General features: G+C 34.1%; 2 protein-coding genes across 2 annotated transcripts in view; one reads left to right on the top strand and one right to left on the bottom strand.

The window, feature by feature from the left end:
- The window catches only part of LOC132550333 (uncharacterized), a 30,094-nt gene extending 9,390 nt beyond the window's left edge, over nucleotides 1-20,704 (bottom strand). Inside the window, exons 1-15 of the mRNA XM_060214378.1 lie at nucleotides 19,771-20,704; nucleotides 19,293-19,376; nucleotides 18,249-18,461; nucleotides 17,470-17,656; nucleotides 16,913-16,989; nucleotides 16,318-16,602; nucleotides 16,064-16,140; nucleotides 15,404-15,523; nucleotides 15,006-15,196; nucleotides 8,515-8,549; nucleotides 6,311-6,404; nucleotides 5,673-5,746; nucleotides 4,249-4,326; nucleotides 950-1,046; nucleotides 553-628 (exon numbers count right to left, since the gene is read on the bottom strand). Coding sequence (XP_060070361.1) covers nucleotides 553-628; nucleotides 950-1,046; nucleotides 4,249-4,326; nucleotides 5,673-5,746; nucleotides 6,311-6,404; nucleotides 8,515-8,549; nucleotides 15,006-15,196; nucleotides 15,404-15,523; nucleotides 16,064-16,140; nucleotides 16,318-16,602; nucleotides 16,913-16,989; nucleotides 17,470-17,656; nucleotides 18,249-18,461; nucleotides 19,293-19,376; nucleotides 19,771-20,629 — 2,547 coding nt within the window. The 5' untranslated portion in view covers nucleotides 20,630-20,704. The remainder of the gene's footprint in view (nucleotides 1-552; nucleotides 629-949; nucleotides 1,047-4,248; nucleotides 4,327-5,672; nucleotides 5,747-6,310; nucleotides 6,405-8,514; nucleotides 8,550-15,005; nucleotides 15,197-15,403; nucleotides 15,524-16,063; nucleotides 16,141-16,317; nucleotides 16,603-16,912; nucleotides 16,990-17,469; nucleotides 17,657-18,248; nucleotides 18,462-19,292; nucleotides 19,377-19,770) is intronic.
- Nucleotides 7,806-11,531, top strand: LOC132550363 (large ribosomal subunit protein uL15m-like). The gene is made up of 4 exons (XM_060214413.1): nucleotides 7,806-7,907; nucleotides 9,415-9,569; nucleotides 10,540-10,705; nucleotides 10,976-11,531. Exons 1-4 carry the CDS (start codon nucleotides 7,806-7,808, stop codon nucleotides 11,435-11,437), a joined length of 885 nt encoding a protein of 294 aa, XP_060070396.1. The 3' UTR covers nucleotides 11,438-11,531.
- Nucleotides 20,705-23,983: the final 3,279 nt, after the last annotated feature.

Raw genomic sequence — 23,983 nt, 5'->3', positions numbered from 1 at the left:
TTATGACCTTGACCTTTGACATAGTGATTTTAATCTTTGGTCAACAGTATAGATTCTTGTTCCATTATGAATAAAAATGCAAGAAAATATGTACCACTCTTGAGAGAGACAAAATCTGACCTCTGTTGCCATGATTTTGCTGTCAAAGCCAAGGTCAAGGTAAGATAAAATACTATTACTTGCTGACCACTACGTGTGGCTTCTTGTTTAATTCTGAACAACATTTCAAAATTACATGGAAATCTGTTTGATATGTAGTTTATACAGCAATAATATAGTGTAAATTCTATTTTCATTGATTACAACAGTGACCATGACTTCCATGGCCAATGTCCAAAATCAAACCCTCAAAAATATGTACTAGTTATTTTATGTAAATCTATATGAGGTCTCATAGAAAATTGTCTTAATTTCTAAAAGCAACAAATGCATGTTTATAGATAAATGATGAACCCCATACCATGATACTGAGAAAGGTAATATAAAACAGATAAATAAAAAGATTACCTACATCTATATGTTACATTTCAAACAATCAGAAGTGTTTTTTACCTTCAATCTCGGGAGAGTTGCAATGACATACTGTCGATAGCCCTCAAACTGAGCACATGGGTTGCCTGTCAGGTACCTATACCAACACAAAAGACAGATGACTGACATATAGTAAAATCACATATTTTCATGGAAGACAATTTTCATGCTTTTTCAAAAAACCAATTTTGTGGACACTTAATTTCTTGAATAATTAAAGCTCAACCAATCTACTTTTACTAATTTCAAGTGTTGGTAGACATGAATTTATGTAACAAAAGTATTCACAAAATTAATGAAAATTAACGCCCAATGAAAGTCATTTCTATTCGTTGATTAAGACACACAGATCCAATATTTGCTGAGGTGAAAAGTTGAAGTTTTATTTGATTTACAGTGCAGAAGTAATGTTACTTACAATTCATTAAAATGAACAAGGTCTTTCAGACATTCGATGCTGGTAACTTCTCCAACAAAATTAACAGTCAAATCTAATTTCTGAAGTGATTCACACCCTGGAATGAAAATTGGACAGTTATAAAGTCAACTCTTTTTTTCTGGAGAAACAATTGGACAGATTAATTCTTTTAAAAAGGAAACTTCCTGATGGCAAAAGAAATGATATGTTTATAAACTACACTGTAAGTTACTTTTTTGTGATTCCTTAGTCATCAAATATTACCCGTTATGTCTCTTCTGTTGTTAAGACAGGATACTACATAAACAATTATTCAGCCTAATACTCCCAAACAAATACTCATCAGCCTCATACTCCCAAACAAATACTCATCAGTCTAATACTCCCAAACAAATACTCATCAGTCTAATACTCCCAAACAAATACTCATCAGTCTGATACTCCCAAACAAATACTCATCAGCCTCATACTCCCAAACAAATACTCATCAGCCTAATACTCCCAAACAAATACTCATCAGCCTCATACTCCCAAACAAATACTCATCAGCCTAATACTCCCAAACAAATACTCATCAGTCTGATACTCCCAAACAAATACTCATCAGTCTGATACTCCCAAACAAATACTCATCAGTCTGATACTCCCAAACAAATACTCATCAGTCTAATACTCCCAAACAAATACTCATCAGTCTGATACTCCCAAACAAATACTCATCAGTCTAATACTCCCAAATACTCATCAGTCTAATACTCCCAAACAAATACTCATCAGTCTGATACTCCCAAACAAATACTCATCAGTCTGATACTCCCAAACAAATACTCATCAGCCTCATACTCCCAAACAAATACTCATCAGTCTGATACTCCCAAACAAATACTCATCAGCCTCATACTCCCAAACAAATACTCATCAGTCTAATACTCCCAAACAAATACTCATCAGTCTGATACTCCCAAACAAATACTCATCAGTCTGATACTCCCAAATACTCATCAGTCTGATACTCCCAAACAAATACTCATCACCCTAATACTCCCAAACAAATACTCATCAGTCTGAGCCTCATACTCCCAAACAAATACTCCCTAATACTCCCAAATACTCATCAGTCTAATACTCCCAAACAAATACTCATCAGTCTGATACTCCCAAACAAATACTCATCAGTCTGATACTCCCAAACAAATACTCATCAGTCTAATACTCCCAAATACTCATCAGTCTGATACTCCCAAACAAATACTCATCAGTCTAATACTCCCAAACAAATACTCATCAGTCTGATACTCCCAAACAAATACTCATCAGCCTCATACTCCCAAACAAATACTCATCAGTCTGATACTCCCAAACAAATACTCATCAGTCTGATACTCCCAAACAAATACTCATCAGTCTGATACTCCCAAACAAATACTCATCAGTCTGATACTCCCAAACAAATACTCATCAGTCTGATACTCCCAAACAAATACTCATCAGTCTAATACTCCCAAACAAATACTCATCAGCCTCATACTCCCAAACAAATACTCATCAGTCTGATACTCCCAAACAAATACTCATCAGCCTCATACTCCCAAACAAATACTCATCAGTCTGATACTCCCAAACAAATACTCATCAGTCTGATACTCCCAAACAAATACTCATCACCCTAATACTCCCAAACAAATACTCATCAGCCTAATACTCCCAAACAAATACTCATCAGTCTGATACTCCCAAACAAATACTCATCAGTCTAATACTCCCAAATACTCATCAGTCTGATACTCATCAGCCTAATACAAATACTCATCAGTCTAATATACTCCCAAACAAATACTCATCAGTCTAATACTCCCAAACCCAAATACTCCCAAATACTCATCAGTCTCATACTCCCAAACAAATACTCAGTCTGATACTCCCAAATACTCATCAGTCTGATACTCTACTCCCATACTCCCAAACAAATACTCATCAGTCTGATACTCCCAAACAATACTCCCAAAAATACTCATCAGTCTAATACTCCCAAACATCAATACTCATCAGTCTGATACTCCCAAACAAATACTCATCAGTCTGATACTCCCAAACAAATACTCATCAGTCTGATACTCCCAAACAAATACTCATCAGTCTGATACTCCCAAATACTCATCAGTCTGATACTCCCAAACAAATACTCATCAGTCTGATACTCCCAAACAAATACTCATCAGTCTCATACTCCCAAACAAATACTCATCAGCCTAATACTCCCAAATACTCATCAGTCTGATACTCCCAAACAAATACTCATCAGTCTGATACTCCCAAACAAATACTCATCAGCCTCATACTCCCAAACAAATACTCATCAGTCTGATACTCCCAAACAAATACTCATCAGTCTGATACTCCCAAACAAATACTCATCAGTCTGATACTCCCAAACAAATACTCATCAGCCTAATACTCCCAAACAAATACTCATCAGCCTAATACTCCCAAACAAATACTCATCAGTCTGATACTCCCAAACAAATACTCATCAGTCTGATACTCCCAAACAAATACTCATCAGTCTGATACTCCCAAACAAATACTCATCAGTCTAATACTCCCAAACAAATACTCATCAGCCTAATACTCCCAAACAAATACTCATCAGTCTAATACTCCCAAACAAATACTCATCAGTCTATCCCAAACTCCCAAACAAATACTCCAGCATACTCCCAAACAAATACTCATCAGCCTAATACTCCCAAACAAATACTCATCAGTCTGATACTCCCAAACAAATACTCATCAGCCTCATACTCCCAAACAAATACTCATCAGCCTAATACTCCCAAACAAATACTCATCAGTCTAATACTCCCAAACAAATACTCATCAGCCTCATACTCCCAAACAAATACTCATCAGCCTAATACTCCCAAACAAATACTCATCAGTCTAATACTCCCAAACAAATACTCATCAGCCTAATACTCCCAAACAAATACTCATCAGTCTAATACTCCCAAACAAATACTCATCAGTCTGATACTCCCAAACAAATACTCATCAGCCTAATACTCCCAAACAAATACTCATCAGTCTGATACTCCCAAACAAATACTCATCAGTCTAATACTCCCAAACAAATACTCATCAGTCTGATACTCCCAAACAAATACTCATCAGCCTAATACTCCCAAACAAATACTCATCAGCCTCATACTCCCAAACAAATACTCATCAGCCTCATACTCCCAAACAAATACTCAGCAGCCAAATACCCTTAAACAAATACATCATGATTATCAACTTACCTTCTAAATTCTCTACCCTCTCTACATTGTTGAGAGCAAGATTAAGATATTCTAATTTCTTTAACTTTGAAACATTTTCTGAAAAAGAGAAAAAACAAGGGATCTCTGATTGATCTTGGCACCCACCATTTGGTTGATCTTTATTTGTTCTTTCAAAGTGGATATTTTTCTCTTTTCTCTTCTTTCCTCTGTTTCTGCTCTTATTTTAACAAAATGTGAAATATCCACATTTCTGGTGAGGGTAAGATATCTATATCTTGCTGTGGTAAGACTGCCTTCAGGCACAGAACATAAACAGGTACTAAACCAGAAGTTTTTAATTCAAGATGTTAAAGATGTGACTGATTGCTACTGACAGTTTAAGATAAGTTTAATATTATTGTAAGACAGTATCTGGTCATTTTTGTTTACACAGATCAATTTTAAATACATTATGGCAATGATTTATCATTATGATTTTCTCTGTACAGTGTATAATGTAGATTAAAAATCGGTCAAAATAAAAACGAAAGTTGTTATTTGTGTGATTTTGTTTCCATGTTTGTCAGCATATATTTGTCTCAGTATTCTATTTCTAGTATGTTGGATAACGGATAGTTTAAGGGATGGACAGAGAAACCTCTTTTCCTTGGAGGAGATTCCTGACAGTCTAACACTTGGCAATCTTTAACTGCCAAATTCAAAATGGTTGCCTGTCAGCCATTTTGATTTTCTAATCAGTCCTAAAATCAAACAGGGACAACTAAGGACAAAGAGAAACCTATATATGAAATTTGAGAAGGGTCCATCTGGTACTTTTCAAGAAATAGTGATAACAAACTTTCATTATGAAAACTCGAGATGGCCACCTGTGAACAATCACAGACCAAGGGTAACCTACAGATGGATATCGGGTGATTTGAATAACCCATCATCTAAAGATAGTGGGCTAAAAATCTTCTCTTACATGATGAACCTATATCACACTTAGCGATAAATTATGAATAGCACTATAATCCAAATTAAAAGATTTAATCATTGTGTAAAGATGACATGTTTAATTTGAAATTGATTTTCTCCTAACATATAAAAATTGTAGAACATAATCTCTGCTAAAACAGTTAAGTGTTATTGTACAGAATCCAAAACCAGGTAAACTATGTTCAAAATTAAAAAATTAAAAAATATAACAGCTCTGCAAATTGAAATAACTACTATCTACTATACTTATCTTGCTATCCATCTACAATTCTTACTAAAGTTCAGGAAATCATTCAATGGGCTTATTACAGGGCAATAAAATGTTTGTGTTAAAATTCTGGTGGACAGTGTAAAACATGTATACATGATGTATATATATGGATGGTTTTATTACCAGACAGGGGCTTATTGACAGATAAATATGGTACCACAATTAGGATTTTCAATAAAAAGTAAAAACTCACCTATTTTGGGGATAAGGTTACTCTGTAAGTAAAGAATCTTCAGCTCCTTACACCATTTGTCAATATACTCAATCCTGTAAGTAAAATTTATTTATGTTGAGCACAGACTCAGGGTTTTGACCAGAACCCTCAAATTTTATGAATGGATGAGTCCATGTACTCAAAACAATTATGGTGCAGAGTAAAACTGTATTAGTTTTTAGGGTCCTTTGTCAAGTTAACAAGTCAAAATGCAAGTTTTTGAGAATCAAGGACGACCCTGTAAACTTAGATATCAATATCTAACCAGGAAAGAAATTTGATTAGTGACAGAATTAGTTTCAGGAAATCAACATATAAGTTTGCTAAACACTGAGTTACAGAGGATTTTGAGAGTAATTTTAAGAAATTTTCAAATAAAAATCCTTGTATTTTACATATGTCTAGGATATATCATGCTTCACTGGTTGATACTGTTTCTCTGGACTAAAATGAATCAGACTTCATTTTACATAGCAAATGAGGATACTTTCACTGTGTATGAGTAGAGATATACCATATTTCAGAATAAACAGGGAAAGACCATAGAGAGAACTGAATGAAATTCCTCACAGAAATACAGTGTCATTATGATTTAAATGTAATAATGCAATAACTACTTTTCAATGTCCTGTTGATGGAGAGACACTTCTTCCAATGTTGAAATCTCTAGGTTGTTGTGCTCTGCTCGCTTCCTAATGAGGTTTTCAGTTACTAAAAAGAAAAGAACAAATCAAAATTACAACCATATTTAATGTTTTTCACACTTTTGTATTCAATCTCTGTGTGGAATAAATGCTTCTACGATGCCAGATTATTCATTTTAATTTCCTTCCACTTACTCCAGGCTCTCCCTTTAAATATTCATTTGTTTATTTTACCCTTGTTTTGTTCATTCTGTTTGAAAAATAGCATAGTGTTTCAATCCTCAGATTGATAACAAATCTGTAGAAAATTTGGTCCAATAAGATCATAAACAAATGTGATCATCAACCAGAAGCATTAATGTTTTAACTGAGATGAGGTCATGTTTCCGAAACCCTGATTCATGTGAGAATTTTCGAAACTCTTCTGCATGAAATTGTGGTCTGTTGTCACTAACAACATTGACTGGAATTCCGTGTCTGGCACTAAGTGAAAGCACAACAGTCACTGATTTTATGTCTCAAAGGTAGTCTACTTCAGAGCAGTTTGAGTAGTAGTCCACCATGATCAGATATTCAAGATGTCAAACAAGAATAGGTTGCATCCAAGATTGGCCCGAGGCCGGTCTGGAACATCATGCGATATGAGGGTTTCCTTTGGCTGAGACCTTTTGTATTTTCAATATGTGTCACACTGTTCAATGTTTTCCTATATTTCAGAGTTCATGTTCGGCAAATGCACAGCCTCACAGGCTCGTCACAAACAACATTCTACCTCTAGGTGTGATGAGTGAATACAAACTTTCCAATGTGGGTCGGAATGATAATGGTACCACTGCACGTTCTCCACAAAATATTTCACTGATTTTCACTGCCAGTTCATCATGAACGTTGAAGTAAGAATTAACTGCTCTTGATATAGAGAATACGTTCTCTGGCCTCAAGGATCACTAACTTTCATGAGAACTAGATTTTCAACTGATGCAGCCTTTTTGTATTTTGCTCAGTCTTGTCTCCTCTATTGGCAAGAACTTTGCCTTGTTGATTGATTCATCATTGTCATGAAAGTCTGAGACATTCTGTTGTATTCATATATATTTAATTTTCTATCAGATGCATGAAAGCTTAGACAATGAGAAGACGGTGCATTAAAACAAACAAAAGCAGTGTTGATAATCGAATCTTCTAGAAAAACGACGATTACAGATAGGTAAGAGGGATCAAATGGACATTGCCTTTAAATATAATATAATATAAACAATACTTACTGAATACCATCTTAACAAATTATCTGATCTCCACTCCCCAGTAATTTTGTTAGTGTTAACTAGTTTGTCTTTTCATGCTCAGGCATGGTATCACATGTAAACATTAGAGAGTTCCAAAACGCTTTGCCAATAAGCTTAGTCGGCGAAGCGATTTAACCTAACGCAAAATCTAAGCGTTTCCTTGAGTTGGTCCATCATCCAACATGTCCGGCAAGGTCGTAGACAAGGCTTTGACTCTCTTAAGGAAATTCCCCAGAGTATCTCTAGGGAATCTTAAAGATATGCCTGGATCTAAACCTCATAAGGTATACTGCACAGCTGTTCAGAATTATTTCTAATGAGATCCTAGCAATCCCACATAACACAAAATTGTGTTTTCTTGTGTGGGTGGAGGGGGGGGGGGACTTCAAACAAGATATATTCCATAGGTAAGTACTGGAGCACCGGCCAATCTGGCTCTATGTATATAGGGCAAATGTAAACAAATGAACCGTACCTGGTCGCGATACTGGTGTGCAGATCGCAAATATGAACAACGAATTTAGTAAGTTGGAAAAACGAATGAATTTTGTCGTTGTACACCATTTCCAGGTATGGGCACGCATATTGACGTTGTTATTCAGTGGTGTTTACTTCTTGGTTTGAAGACGAGCGGGAACATAATTTTGTATACTCATCTAGCTTCCTTACTGTTGTTATTAAGAACAATTTTGAAATATCTTCTATAATATGAATGATGATAAATTCATATGGAGCAAGTGGAGTGTTAGCACTGATATATTTCATTGTGGGAAACAAACATGACAAAATATTCGGCAATGATAATTATTTAACCTTATGTGTAAGGAACTCTTTCTTCCCTGAATATTGCATTTATTGTGTTCCTAACTAGTTAATGGTTTTTCGTTTTACTTAGTTTATTATTTCGGACAATCTCAACAGGTTTGCTGGGAAAGATAATACTAATTGCTTAATCTTGTTCAAGTAGACCCTTGTTATCTGCACACATGAAGCGTTTGGGTGAAGGTAACTACTTGTAGCTGTGTTGGCACAAAGCATTACTGAGACTTCCACTTCCATTTCACAACTTTATGACTGATAGTATGTGTGAAATATTTCATTCATTTTTCCTCACACTTTATGCTTAGGGCTTGCTTTGCTAGGCGACCCTGTGGAGCCTTTCCAGGTATAAAAAAATCTTAACATAGATAAAGCCCAAAACACTATAAATAATGTTGAAAAGCCAATATATTCTACTGAATTGAAAAATGTGAACACTTCCCTTGTACTTTCACTTCAAAAATAGAAAATTTAAATTAATTTGAAATATATATATTAATCTTATTTTAGGTAATTTTATGGTATTTTTGCCATTGAAAACTTAGGTGAAAAAGGCTTAATATAGGCTTATTGACCCATATTCCTTAATAATGACTGCTTCCTAAGTAAATAAATGTAAACTAGCAGATAACAGGTCATGGGGGAATCACAACTATAAGCTGTATTCAATGTTTAAATTATAATCTCATTCAACAATATTTTCTCTTAATATTTGGAAATGCATAATCTAATTGGTCCCTTGGATTACCTGGTGTCCATTTTCTTTGACAAGAGCCTTACAGATTATGTTTTGCTTGCAAAACAAAGTTAATCGGAAGTGCTGTATTTAGACCAGCAAAAGCATGACAAATCTCACATTACTTGACAAATAAATGAAAAATCACAATCCACAGCTAGTTGGAGGAACAAATGTGCACATTTACATGCTGTACGAAAATTATTTACCCATTCTATGCTCATCACTTTTATCAGGTGAACCGCAGACGTGATGCTAAAAGAGGTAACACTCATGGGCGAGGTATGAAGGGTCAAGGAGCCAGAGACACTTTACCTAGGATAGGATTTGAGGGCAACAACACGCCCTTTCATTTACTCATCCCAAAGGAGCCATATTACCACAGGCATCAGTAAGTTGTGCATAGCTAGCTGCTACAATATCTTACTTTCACGTGTTTTTATTTTTTGTTCATTTCTTTATTAGTCCCCTGCCAGTGAAACCGGAGGGTACTATAGTGTTTGTCTCCATCTGTCTGTCCGGATGTTGGTTTCCAGACAATAACTTGAGAACAGATTGATGGATTTGGATCAAACTTCATACAATGGTAGTTTATAAAGCAATATAGTGTGAGATTTTGTTTGGAGTCAAAAGATCAACTGCAAAGGTCACTGTTACTAAAGATAGAAATTGTTGTCACATTTTAGTTTCCGGACAATAACTTGAGAATGGATTAATGGATTTGGATGAAACTTCATACAATGGTAGTTTATAAGGCAATATAGTGTGGGATTTTGTTTGGGGTCAAAAGATCAACTACAAAGGTCACTGTTACTAAAAATAGAATCTTGTCATAATTTAGATTTCAGACAATAATTTGAGAACGGATTGATGGATTTGGTTGAAACTTGATACACTGGAAGCTTATAAATAATAAAACAAGACACTTCTGATACAGAACAAGTTCTACATTACTTGAAAAAATAATGTATTTATACTGCAATTAGATCATGGGGCCAACATATAAACTCAGATCTATACTAAAGGGTTAGCTTATTGCAAACAGTTAAGTAGCATTTGCTCCCATTTGCTTTACCACAGAACATTGGTGGGCTTATTAGCAGACATGGGGCTTATTTGCTGATAAATACAGTAATTTACAGCAGGGGACATGTGTTGCATGCAACACTAACTCTATTCCCCAAAATAGAACAAAAATTTCAGGGCATCTTTCATAACAAATGACAATATTTCACTATTATTCATGTGGGCACTGGTTTTAGTAAAACTAAGCCTTGGTAGAAAAAGCTACTTAGCTGGTCAACACAAACATGAATGAAGTGCTGCTTTGTTGAAGCTACAATGAGTGTTTTGTGTTGCAGTGTACGAAAGGAGTATGTTCCATTAACCCTGCTACAGCTTCAGCGAATGATTGACCTAAACCGTGTGGACAGCAATGAGCCAATAGACCTGTCATCACTTTGTAACACTGGACTTTTCAGGGTCGAACCAATTCAGAAGCAGTATGGTGTCCATCTAACAGAAGAGGTCAGAACAAGTTGAAAAATCACAGAAATTATCCCATTTCCCATTTTCTCTTTAAGACCAAACATACTTGACTTTCAGTAGTTGTAAAAGAGCTGTTTGAACTATTAGAGAACTTTGACAGAAGTTGGTTAACATATTTACAGTAAACAAAAATAAGAATGAAAAATATTAGGCTTGGGCATTTTCATTCAAAGACAAGTTTATTTCTACAGAATTATTTTTTTTAACATTGCTGAACAGTCAATTGATCTTGTATTTTTATAACAACAGGGAGCTGACATGTTTGCAGCACAGATCAATATTGAAGTGCAGTGGGCCGATGAGCTTACCATTGCAGCCATCGAGAGAAATGGAGGAACAATCACAACTCGCTTTTTTGACATACCATCTCTAATGGCTGCAGTATCCCCAAAGAATTTCTTTATGAAAGGAATACCCATTCCCAGATGTAAGGTTCCACCAACTGACGTTTTCAAATATTACACTGATGCAAAAAATCGGGGATATTTAGCAAACCCTGAAAATATTAAAAAGGCTCGGATGGAACTTTCTCAGAAGTATGGATACGAATTGCCTGATATAAAAAATGATGAGAAATTTGAAATGTTGTCTACAAGGAAAGATCCACGTCAGATATTTTATGGGCTTGAACCAGGATGGATAGTGAATCTTCATGATGAGACTGTGTTAAAACCTCAAGGAGAGGAACATGTAAAGTATTACAAATCCTAAGGAGGAATTTGTATTGTTATTTGGGAGAAAGTGCTGTATATGTTTTCAGTGATTTTTTAAAGAAAGACATTGCATATTAAAGAAAATTAATATTAGACAATTGTTGTTTATTTTTTATCAAGGGTTTTCATTTAGTAGACCAGCCAAATACTGAAAAATCATTTTGTTGTAATTTTCGAACATGTTGTAATTATTACAATGAAGAGATCTTGAAAACATCTTTCTTAACTGGTATATCCTTTTTGACATATTAGACAATATCTTATATCTTATATTATATTAGACAATATCAGATTATCATCAGAACTCAGATTTTATCATTATTTCACTTTTTGAAAGGATTCTAAAATACAAGAATGTACTAGAGGTTTTCATTAAGTCTGGATGTCATATAACATTAATGTATTACGGACGTTTTAATTTATCATTTAATTAGAATAACACATTCTGTCAGAATACTTGGATGTAGTGATGAGACAATTTCTATGAATACTGAACACATGGTCAGCCAATTATGTCGGCAATTAACTACATTAAACTACATTAAATTAGACAATGTAGCCTTTTAATCCTATTGGATTAAGATTTTTTAGATTTTGTTTTACAATAGTTAAGTTACACACAGGATGTTGGAATGCATACAATGTATATCGAAGTCCCTTACTCTTCATCGCTTTTTATAAACAAGAATCAAAATGCTGGATGACGAAAACTTGTATCATAAATCGTTATGTCAGAGCCACTTTCATTCCTCAGAACAGCTGACCAAGGGCAGCTTGTTTATGATATAAAAACAGATCTACTTATCTTTTCTAGCTTAGTGCAGGTTTGTCACAATCTATGCCTGCAATGTTAAAAATAAAACATAAACAGGTCCATGGTTAAGGCATTGTACAACTGACAAGTCAGGGCATGATCCATTTTCACAAGATGACCTGAGTTTCTAGTTGCAGGTTTTTTGTCTCTGTGACTCTTCCTATTGGTAGATATTGTCCCATTGATGAATGGCAATATTAATCACCTAACAGAAAGTGTTGGGAAGATCTATTGCTTTTTGTATAAGTAATCAACATTTCCAGTTTTTTTTTAAATGGTTTAATGAATTTTGACCAAATTTGGCCACAACTATCCATACAAAGTAGGGAACAGAAACTATACTCAGTGATAGCAAGTCATAAGTCATCAAGGGTACAAGGGAATGATCAAAGGTGTGCATTAATTTCAGTTGATTTCTCCCTCAGCAGAACATATCTTCGTTACAACATCAGTCCAGTGCATGTGTTTGACAGTGATTAACTAAGGATGAAAATGAACAGAACATGTTTATATAGTGTCTAAACACTATCTTTATGTGCTGTTACCTGAATATTCAATATCTCCTGCATCGGCTTCAATTAGATATCATGTGATAACAGACAAAGCACAACATGGGGGATTTCCAACCCTTCAGCCATTTGTGTCATGTATAGAGAAGTTAAAATATGGTCAGATTTTCAGAATAGATTATAGTAAAGACATGTACCGGTACATTATGCCATTACATAAAGTGGTTACCATAGTAAATTAGTATCCATGCCTGAATAGTAGCCAGTAAAACTACATTACGTATGGCAGTCTAATTGAAGCACAGCCAATTTCTGTCATTCATCTGAAAAGAGTTGGCTCCATTTGCCACCTGTGAACAGCTTCACAAATGTTAAATAAACATTTCTGTCTCTCACAACACTGTCCATTTTGTTGTTTATCTGACTCAGATTTTAGTGATCTTACGGTTGAGCTCTTCCAGCGAATCAGTGAACCGTCACCATCAGCCATTTGATTTGTTTGTAAATAACAACAACTTGAATGTGAATGCTCATAAACAATGTATAAACTTGCTGGTGGGATTAATCTTTGTATTTCTAGTGAAAGTTTACACTTCAAATTTTTTGTAATTTAAGGACTTTAGGTTACCTTTCAGATTTAACAGTGATTCTAATAAAATTAAGAACTTTCACTACTTTAGAAAAATACAGGTGTATGTAGTTTCATTTTCAACTTAAAATTTCTTCAATGAAGTAATGTCCCTTTAAGGTAATCATTACACTTTGTCAAGATTTGCTGAAATAATTGTAACAAAGTTGAGACAGATATCTATAAGATAAGTTGACATCATTGGCAGATGTTGGTGTAGAACATACTGATGTTTCACACAAAACTCCATCTGAACTTTGTCACTATTAATTGTTTTGTATGAGGAAAGGCTCTTACAAGTCAAATAGCATCCTCATTGTAACTTATCTCCAAAAACTTAAACATGTTTAAAGAAATTCTTCTTTGTTGAAAAGGTGTGCATTTATAGGTTGATTACCCAAGGGTTCGGGTTGTCTTCTACACACAGGGACTTGGCACCAATTCCCAACTTATGGTCTATATATAGGTATATATAGTCATGCTTAGTCCCTGTGTTTCATTACATCTAAAATAGTTGGCATTTATGTCAAACAAGCACAAAATCGGGGAAAAAACCTGTAACATCAAACATTTTTTTATTAGCTTAATAACAAGTTGAATTTTTAATTAACATTTGAGAAAATTGTCATAAATAAGAAACAATTACAAAAACAATACATTTAGGTATGTATATAATATGCTACATAAAATCTGTAGCTATGTAACCAGTATCCCTTGGATACAATGTAATAGTTTGTATCAACCAATAATGCATTTCAAAACAAAGCTTTAAATAAACAAAAATAATATCTACAAAATCACAGAATATTGCTATCATACCATTTCATGGCTCCACAACATATTTTAAGCTCAGAGACTAAAACCATGGAAACCGAAATCAGAATATTGATGCTGGTAGAATCACTGTCATGTGAATGAATGGAATCATTTATGCCCCTCCCCAATACCCTTCGCCGCAATTCTCCATCCTTCTACCTCATCCTCAGCCCCTCCCCACACCAACCCACTCATCCCCCTCTCTAAACCCTCAAAAATGAAAACTACAACAAAATTATTATAAGAAAGAATTTCATCATACAGATATACAGTAGAGGTATCTCTGAAATTATCAAACTTTAAATCCCTCAAATATCTATTAATCACCTTCCCTAAACTTACACAGACAACATGTCCTTGTACAATATGTTACCTAATGTATAAACTCTCTACCATCAAACCATGCATATGCATCTCCAATACATATCAAAAATAAATAAATATAATCAATTTAGCAATTTATCTTGTTACATTTGTTCAACTCAATAAAATTAATGCGTGTTAATTTCAGAAATTATGAAATGATATGAAATGTTTGGTTGTTAATATCAACATTTGTAACTATGGTTTAATGCTAAACTTGCTACAGTTAAGAAATTTCACCACTGGTGAAAACTAAAGAACACACGTCACATGTGATTCTTTTTTCCTTGCTTGCTAGCAAATCCACAGAATTTGATAAATTGCAATATTTTAAAGAAATGCAGTTAATATCACAAAAACATCCAAATCTCCATGGATTGAAAATTAAAAGGAGATTATCTATTCTTATTTACATATCTCATTGGTTTCTCAAAACTACAACACCACAAATTCCTCTGAATCAACCGTTGATGACCGTACACGACCATATTGATCTGTTTTGACATGTCGGATACGTAACAGTTTGTCTTCCTCAAGGTTCAGACTGTCAAGAGTAAGCTCTGAGCCACGTCCATCACTGAACACAAACATCGGATAAGACAGTTTCTGTTTGGGTGGTGACACCATCTGTGGAATTGAAATGGAGAAAGGGTACATTTATAGTATACAAAGATTAATATTGGTCCACTATTCTTATTTAGTATTTTTTATCAATTGACTAGGAAATCTTTAATCTTGTATTCAATTTCAAGAATATCAAAAAATAAAAAAAATAAAGTCTTATGCATGTTTCTTAATCTGTGTCAAGCCTGGTGTGGCCTGTACATTGCTTACCGCTTCAGACTGTGAAACAAAAGTTTCAAACTCCTTCTTGGTTTTACAGTAGAAACCTACAGTACAGCTGGGATCCATCTTTGATAAAGCAACTTTCCTCGGTGATAAACAATGATAAGACTGTAAATAAACAAACACCTTAACATGAACTAAATTTTTTACACATTTACTTTCATACATTTCTCAAAGATATTACTTTGAAATAAGTTATTGGTAGAGAACTGCCAGCTGTTGGGAATGCATAAGCATTTGAAATGGTTAAACCCACTGAACCTGCACATGCAGAATGACTAGGCCACTTGTAGCTGTCAAAATCTAACTGACTTAATATTGTCAGTTTTCAGAATTTCTGCAAACAGCAGGGTTGTTACATGCATATATTTCCTGAAATGTTACACTATTAAGTACATGTTAGAATCTTATCTTATCACTGGTTCATTGCTCTATGATTGACAGGAAATTCCAAAATTATGCGTTTAGAGATTTTTGTGTAACATATCCAACATAGGGTACATGTGCATTCATTTTTCATGGAATAATTCTGGGCTGTCTAGACCGTTGACCACTATATGGTTGCTTTCTCTTTAAAAAAAATTACAAGAATTACTTACAAAGCTCTGAACTGGATTTTTTGAAATATCAGTGAAGAAATTGTCCTACCTGTACAGGAAAGTTTCTCTCCCTCGTGTCTACAGCATCCTGACAGTAATGAGGGTCAAGGTAGATCAGTTTGTCATCTGAATGAGAGGAATAACATTTTTAATTCAGAATGCAGGTCCAATGCTTTCATTTCCAATTTTCAAATCAAAATTGATATCCAAAAGCTTCAAGCATTTAAAGCAAGGTTTGAAGCATTCAAACAGATGTGACAAAGAAAATAGACCACACAATAATTATATGAATAAATGACTTACCCTGGAAACCTATGAAGTAGAGTGAGTGTTTAGGTTTCCCACCTATAACACCAATACAGTTGTCCTGAGCGAGAAGGCTTTTGATGCATGGTCCGTATACTGGATTCATTTCCTCGCTCCCCAGACGTATTGGCACTAAAATTATCACTGCTCTTTTCCACTCATCCTCCTCTTCTGAGGGCGACTTATTTTTTGCCCCTTCGGTTTCTGATTCTGTGGAGCTTGTTAGATGTGTAACACTTCTTGATCTTTTACAACACATGTCATAAATATCCTGCTTATACACTGAGGATAAAAACAGAGAAAATTCAGTATAATTCTCAATTTATGGCTATTAAACATGATAAATGTGGAATAAATTTTCTTTTTTTATACATAGCTAAGACACTGATGTTCTAACGTCAGCTTTTTGCTTTCATCAATGATACTGAAAAACCTTTGACAGAATTGACTTTAAACAATGCTAAAAAATTATGATGAAAAGATGTATTTTATTTTCTACAGAATCTTAAAGGTGTGGTAGCACTTTGTATTGATGAATTCCTGACAGAGCAATTAATGAAGAGAACAATTTAACAAGTTTCTTTTTTCCTACCTGTGCTGTCTTGTGCCACATATAAACAGATATTGGCTAGGACTGGCTGAGCTGAGTAACCTCTAAGCATCGCATCTCTGTTAAAATGAAAGATACAAACTAGGATGGTATGTAACAACATGTTTGGCTGCAGAATGAAGACAAATAGTCATGGCATGTAGATTCAGACTACTGACAATGAAGAAATGACAATGGCGAAAGCCAAAAGAAAAAACATGATTCCAGAATTTTGGTACTTACATTCTAGGTTGTGCCATAAAAGAAATTTTAAATCTACCACTGGTAATTCTTTTTCATAAGAAAATTATGAGTCTTGTTAAAGTGATTTATTTCTAACTTTGCAAACCTCTGTTTAAAAGAGAATTTCTTTCAACAAATCACCTTAGGATGAAAATTCCTATCAGATCTTATCATGCATGTGCTGGGTTTACCCAGCACAACAAGAAACCATCATCAGGTAGCACTCCTTTTTTCCTCAAGAGAACTAAAACTAGAGTTTGATTGATGTAATATCTGACTGCTTATGTTGTGAAGTGATATATTTTTAATATCATTACCTCAAAATGTGTGCAACAGAGGAAGGCCCATACCAATCACCTGGATCTTTTCCAAGTTTCTTTCCAATTTCCACCAAGTGATGAATAGAGAAAGGGGATTGTTCACTAGGAAAATCTCCAAACCATCGAATGATTTGTTTTCTAAATGTTTCTTCTCCAACTGACTGATCTCTAAACACATTCCAATCTGTAAATAAGAGCTCAATTAATTTAAAAGTCTTTTAAGTTAAATTTGCCCATAGTTGAGTCATATCAAAACATTTGGACTTACTTTACATCAGAAAATAGCTTCTACCACAGAAGCGACCGTGTATTTTGTTCAGTGCCATTATAATCTGAAGCCTTGAATTGTATATTTATTAAACATGTTTATTTTTCACAGCTGATGAAGACAATGGTAAAGCATAAGAAAGTAATAAAATAATGAATCCTATGTGTCCCATATTTTATTTTTGTGAAACCAGAACCTCCAGTACAGTAATTTTTGTAGGATTTTTCAATGTGAGTCCACAATAAATGCAGATGTCCAAAACTCAAACATCGGCATCACACAAATCACTGCCAGATTTCATTTTCTACACATGTAAACACCTGTGATTTGTGTCAAGTGAACCTCAGGAATCCCATGACCTATACATCTAATCAACAATCTTATCAAATCCCTGTCTCCTTTTTAACATATGAAATCTGTTTTTTGACAGTAATATTGCACTACTCACTTGAACCACAGGAATTTTTCAAGTATCAGCTAAATCTTAGAAATATCACAAGTGTCCTACCTCTGCCAAGAAAGTGGTTGACAAAAGCTCTTGCTACCATCATCTGACCACTTCTCAGCATGCAGCCCCATCCACAGTCAGAGGTGAGCTTTGTGCCAGCAATGGCTGGGAAGTCTTGACGATAGGTGAACCACAGCTGGCTAGAGAAGTCCTGTTTAAATTTTTCCACAGTTGGGACCATGCATATTTTTTCACCAGGAAGTGGATTATCATCTGAAACAGTTATTTGTAATTCATTACAGAAACAGGAATGTAATTTGATCACTTTTACTTTCAAAGGTTTTACAACATCCACTTACCTAGGCATTGCTATTAATTGTTTAACTTATATTAAAAAACTGATAGTAATTCCAAAGCATCAAATATATAGACAAGAGTATCAGTAAAAATGATGAATGATCCATGTACACAATTTCATTGGACACAAAATTTTAACATAGAGCAATCATTCTGTAATTAAGGGTTTTCAGGCCCTCACTTTGGTATACTGCACATTGTCTTAGTATGACAAATGAATAGCAAGTCTCATTATTCTAGTTTAAATGCATGCAAAGTTATGCTCTGAACACCAAAAAAAGAAAAAAAATTAATAATAACAAAGGGCAAAATAATTCAGTAATTAAAAGGATTAGGGGTCTTTTCTCTTAATATGACCAATGTTTACACAAAGTTTCAATGTCCTAGTTTAAATGCAAGCAATTTGAAGTTATGCTTGTGACACAAAATTTCAACAAAGGCCAACAACTTTGTAATTAAGACACATGCATGCACAGCACATCATCTTAGCATGGCCAATGCTTATTCGTGAAGAAAGTTCTGCACTGGACGCAAAAGGATGGACGAAAAAGATAGATGGACATATAAAATGACAACTTTATGCTCCCTTAAACATTTTTGGGAAACATCTTTATGAACTGTATAACAGTATCCAATGCTTAAAAAGCACATTGAAAAACTTTTCAAATTTTAGTTAATTATCTTGATTATAATGAAAGTAGTTTGGCACACATTTAAACTGTGAATTGTTAATATTCTCATCCTTACCACTTGGTCTGATATGGTAGCACTGGCCAAGAAGAAATATGGGACTATCACATTTAAAATTGGTTTTAGTCTTTAGTGTCCAACCTACAAAAATGAAAATTGAGCATGTGCAGACATGTTTTATGATGAATACCATATTATTATAGCATTCAGTAAATAATGACATATCTAAAAACATTTTACTATACAGTATAGTAGTTGTCTATTGTTTTGATTTTTTCCCTTTTTTCTAAGATAAGGAATACATATTGTCAACTTATGACTTAAGCAATATACATTACTCAATAATATATTTCATGAAAATATCAGCCACTTCATATCAGTACAAATTCTTATCCTCTAATATCAGTGGGTAGGTATGTATTGTAACCACTCATTTGGAAATGATTCTTTGCCATCAACAAGTATAGATATGTACCAGGATGCTAAATGTGTTTTAAAATCTAATTCTTGAGCCACAATATAATATAAAGCATACCATATCGGACATTGTTCCAAACAGACAATATTTTGTTTTTCATTTTTTCGCTTTGGTCAATATCTTCGTCATTCTGAGAGGAATGGGATGTATTTCTGGCAGATGGGGGATATGTAGCTGTTGAGGGATATTGCAAAACATTGTTGAGTCGCTCATGGCCCATCCATTGGTTTTGTCGTGAGTGGTGGTAATGACGTGGATGGTGCTGAGGATGATATTGATGAGGTTGTGTCTGCCATGACTGTGACATCACTTTGGGTTTACCACTGCCAGACTGTTGCTGTTGACAGCGATCATACGATTGTTGGTGGTGTTTATGTTTCTGATATCTATGTCTTTGACAAGTATTTTGGGATCCATCTTCCTTTACCTCTCCTACCCAACCCTGAACTATCTTTGCTTGTCGGTTATCTTCATTAGATATCACTGAACTCAGACGAGATTGTTCGGAAACTTTCTTCCCAAATTCATTTTCACGCTTAGTTTTAGCAGATGCACCATTAAGTGTATCTCGTTCTATTAATGTGTCCTGAAATACGTCAGGATCTCGTGACTCAAAAGCACCTGTTGACGTTTCTGTCGAACTAGTTGTATTGTTTTGGTCAAGAAACTTTGAAGGACTTAGTATCAATGCGTTTGTTTGTTTCACCTGATTCCTGTCGCGGTCACTGTGAGATCTACTGCGATGATTTCTCCTAGCAGCAGATCGTTTTTTCCCGTAAGTTTTACCACCGTTCGCTTCCTCCATGATTGACATGAACGCATCCGCTGGAGATTTCGGTGATTCACTCTCAGGTGTCGAGATGGCTTCATTCCACGAATCAAGTGACACAATGTCGTCTGATCTCTTTCTTTCCATACTCCTCGTCAGTTCAGCGACGACTAAAACTTTCAAAAGAACTACATATCCTTATTATACCTATTATACAAATCAACCCCGAGGCGACCTACTCGGGCGTCACAATAAACCATCCGCCATTTTGGAATAAAATATGTCACATGACCTGGAACAACAATGAAGGATTAATTTAAAAGGATTTGATAATAAATATTGTACCACATTCAGGAAACATGTATAATATATTGATTTATATAGAAATCAGTAAATTAAATAATATTCACATCTAAAACGAAACTATTAAATTAGAGGTGCGTTCTATTTGAAGTTAAAAAAAAGGTGTACATGAATGGCGCGTTCGAGTGAGTAACAAGTGATTAAATGATTTATGTTATTGCTGCATGCCTTGTAAACACTTTAAATATAAATGCATTTGTTAACACAATGAAAGATAATCATGAAGTGTAGAAACTTTAAAAACTGATATTTTGGTATTAGAGTGTGAGAGTATTAGAATATTTATAGAAGAAATATAATATACTTTATGTGATATGAATAATGTGGAAGATGAATTCTATTTCATCCTTAAGTGTCCATGCTACAAAGAAGTTAGACGTAAGTTTATCAAAAGATATTATATAGGACATGCCACTATGTTTAAATAATACAATTGCTCAACAGTAAGAGCATATCTGAAATAAGAAACTTAGGTAAATATCTAGCGTATGTAAACAAGAAAAGATCACAGTTAGTTACAAGATAATCAGTGTAAGTAATAAGTGTTCTATATATGTATATGATGTATACAAAAAAAGACTTTAAGTAATAAAAAATACTTGAAACTTGCCTTACAAAAGGTCTGTAAACAGCAACAGCAACAACAAAAACAACATAAACAACAATAACAACAATCACCTGTTTCATGTTGGTTCAATTTCTCAGTCACTGTCTTTCATTGCATTGAGGAAACTCTAATAGCAACAACATGTACAGGTATATATGTTGGATACAACAACAACATGTACAGGTATATATGTTGGATACAACAACAACATGTACGGGTATATATGTTGGATACAACAACAACAACAACAATATGTACAGGTATATATGTTGTATACAACAACAACAACATATACAGGTATATATGTTGGATACAACAACAACATGTACAGGTATATATGTTGGATACAACAACAACAACATGTACAGGTATATATGTTGTACAGGTATATATGTTGGATACAACAACAACAACATGTACAGGTATATATGTTGGATACAACAACAACAACATTATATACAGGTATATATGTTGGATACAACAACAACAACATGTACAGATATATATGTTGAATACAACAACAACATGTACAGGTATATATGTTGGATACAACAACAACAACTACAGGTATATATGTTGGATACAACAACAACAACATATACAGGTATATATGTATACAGGTATATATGTTGGATATACAATATATGTTGGATACAACAACAACAACATACAGGTATATATGTTGGATACAACAACAACAACATGTACAGATATATATGTTGGATACAACAACAACAACATGTACAGGTATATATGTTGGATACAACAACAACAACAACAACATACAGGTATATATGTTGGATACAACAACAACAACAACATGTACAGGTATATATGTTGGATACAACAACAACAACATGTACAGGTATATATGTTGGATACAACAACAACAACATGTACAGGTATATATGTTGGATACAACAACAACAACATGTACAGGTATATATGTTGGATACAACAACAACAACAATATATGTTGGATACAACAACAACAACATGTACAGGTATATATGTTGGATACAACAGGTATATATGTTGGATACAACAACAACAACATGTACAGGTATATATGTTGGATACAAACAACAACAACAACAAGTACAGGTATATATGTTGGATACAACAACAACAACAACAACATGTACAGGTATATATGGTATATATATATATGTTGGATACAACAACAACAACATGTACAGGTATATATATATGTTGGATACAACAACAACAACATGTACAGGTATATATGTTGGATACAGCAACAACAACATGTATACAACAACAACAACAACAACATGTACAGGTATATATGTTGGATACAACAACAACAACAACATGTACATATATGTTGGACATGTACAGGTATATATGTTGGATACAACAACAACAACATGTACAGGTATATATGTTGGATACAACAACAACAACATGTACAGATATATATGTTGGATACAACAACAACATGTACTTGTATATATGTTGGATACAACAACAACAACAACAACATGTACAGGTATATATGTTGGATACAACAACAACAACAACAACATGTACAGGTATATATGTTGGATACAACAACAACAACATGTACAGGTATATATGTTGGATACAACAACAACAACAACAAGTACAGGTATATATGTTGGATACAGCAACAACAACAACAACATGTACAGGTATATATGTTGGATACAACAACAACAACATGTACAGGTATATATGTTGGATACAACAACAACAACAACAAGTACAGGTATATATGTTGGATACAGCAACAACAACATGTATATATATATATGTTGGATACAGCAACAACAACATGTACAATATATGTTGGACATGTTGGATGGTATATATGTTGGATACAACAACAACAACAACAACATGTACAGGTTTATATGTTTGATACAACAACAACAACATGTACAGGTATATATGTTGGATACAACAACAACAACAACAAGTACAGTATATATGTTGGATACAGGTATATATGTTGGATATATGTTGAATACAACAACAACATGTACTGGTATATATGTTGGATACAACAACAACAACATGTACAGGTATATATGTTGGATACAGCAACAACAACATGTACAGGTATATATGTTGGATACAACAACAACAACAACAACATGTACTGGTATATATGTTGGATACAACAACAACAACAACATGTACTGGTATATATGTTGGATACAACAACATGTACGGGTATATATGTTGGATACAGCAACAACAACATGTACAGGTATATATGTTGAATACAACAACAACATGTACTGGTATATATGTTGAATACAACAACAACATGTACTGGTATATATGTTGGATACAACAACAACATGTACAGGTATATATGTTGGATACAACAACAACATGTACAGGTATATATGTTGGATACAACAACAACAACAACATATACAGGTATATATGTTGGATACAACAACAACAACAACAACATGTACAGGTATATATGTTGGATACAACAACAACAACATGTACGGGTATATATGTTGGATACA

The sequence above is a fragment of the Ylistrum balloti genome, unplaced genomic scaffold, assembly GCF_031769215.1.
Source record: "Ylistrum balloti isolate Yb309-2 unplaced genomic scaffold, AGI_CSIRO_Ybal_v1 Utg370120, whole genome shotgun sequence".
Lineage (NCBI taxonomy): Eukaryota > Metazoa > Mollusca > Bivalvia > Pectinida > Pectinidae > Ylistrum > Ylistrum balloti.
Note: the sequence above shows the minus strand (reverse complement) of the source record. Positions and strands in the feature narration are given on the sequence as shown.

Bases quoted from the DNA above. Each gene is read 5' to 3' on its own strand.
- LOC132550363 (XM_060214413.1), top strand. From the start codon at position 7,806: ATGTCCGGCAAGGTCGTAGACAAGGCTTTGACTCTCTTAAGGAAATTC. The intron at 9,570-10,539 runs GTAAGTTGTGCA...TTTGTGTTGCAG, and splicing joins CCATATTACCACAGGCATCA to TGTACGAAAGGAGTATGTTC. The intron at 10,706-10,975 runs GTCAGAACAAGT...TTATAACAACAG, and splicing joins GTGTCCATCTAACAGAAGAG to GGAGCTGACATGTTTGCAGC.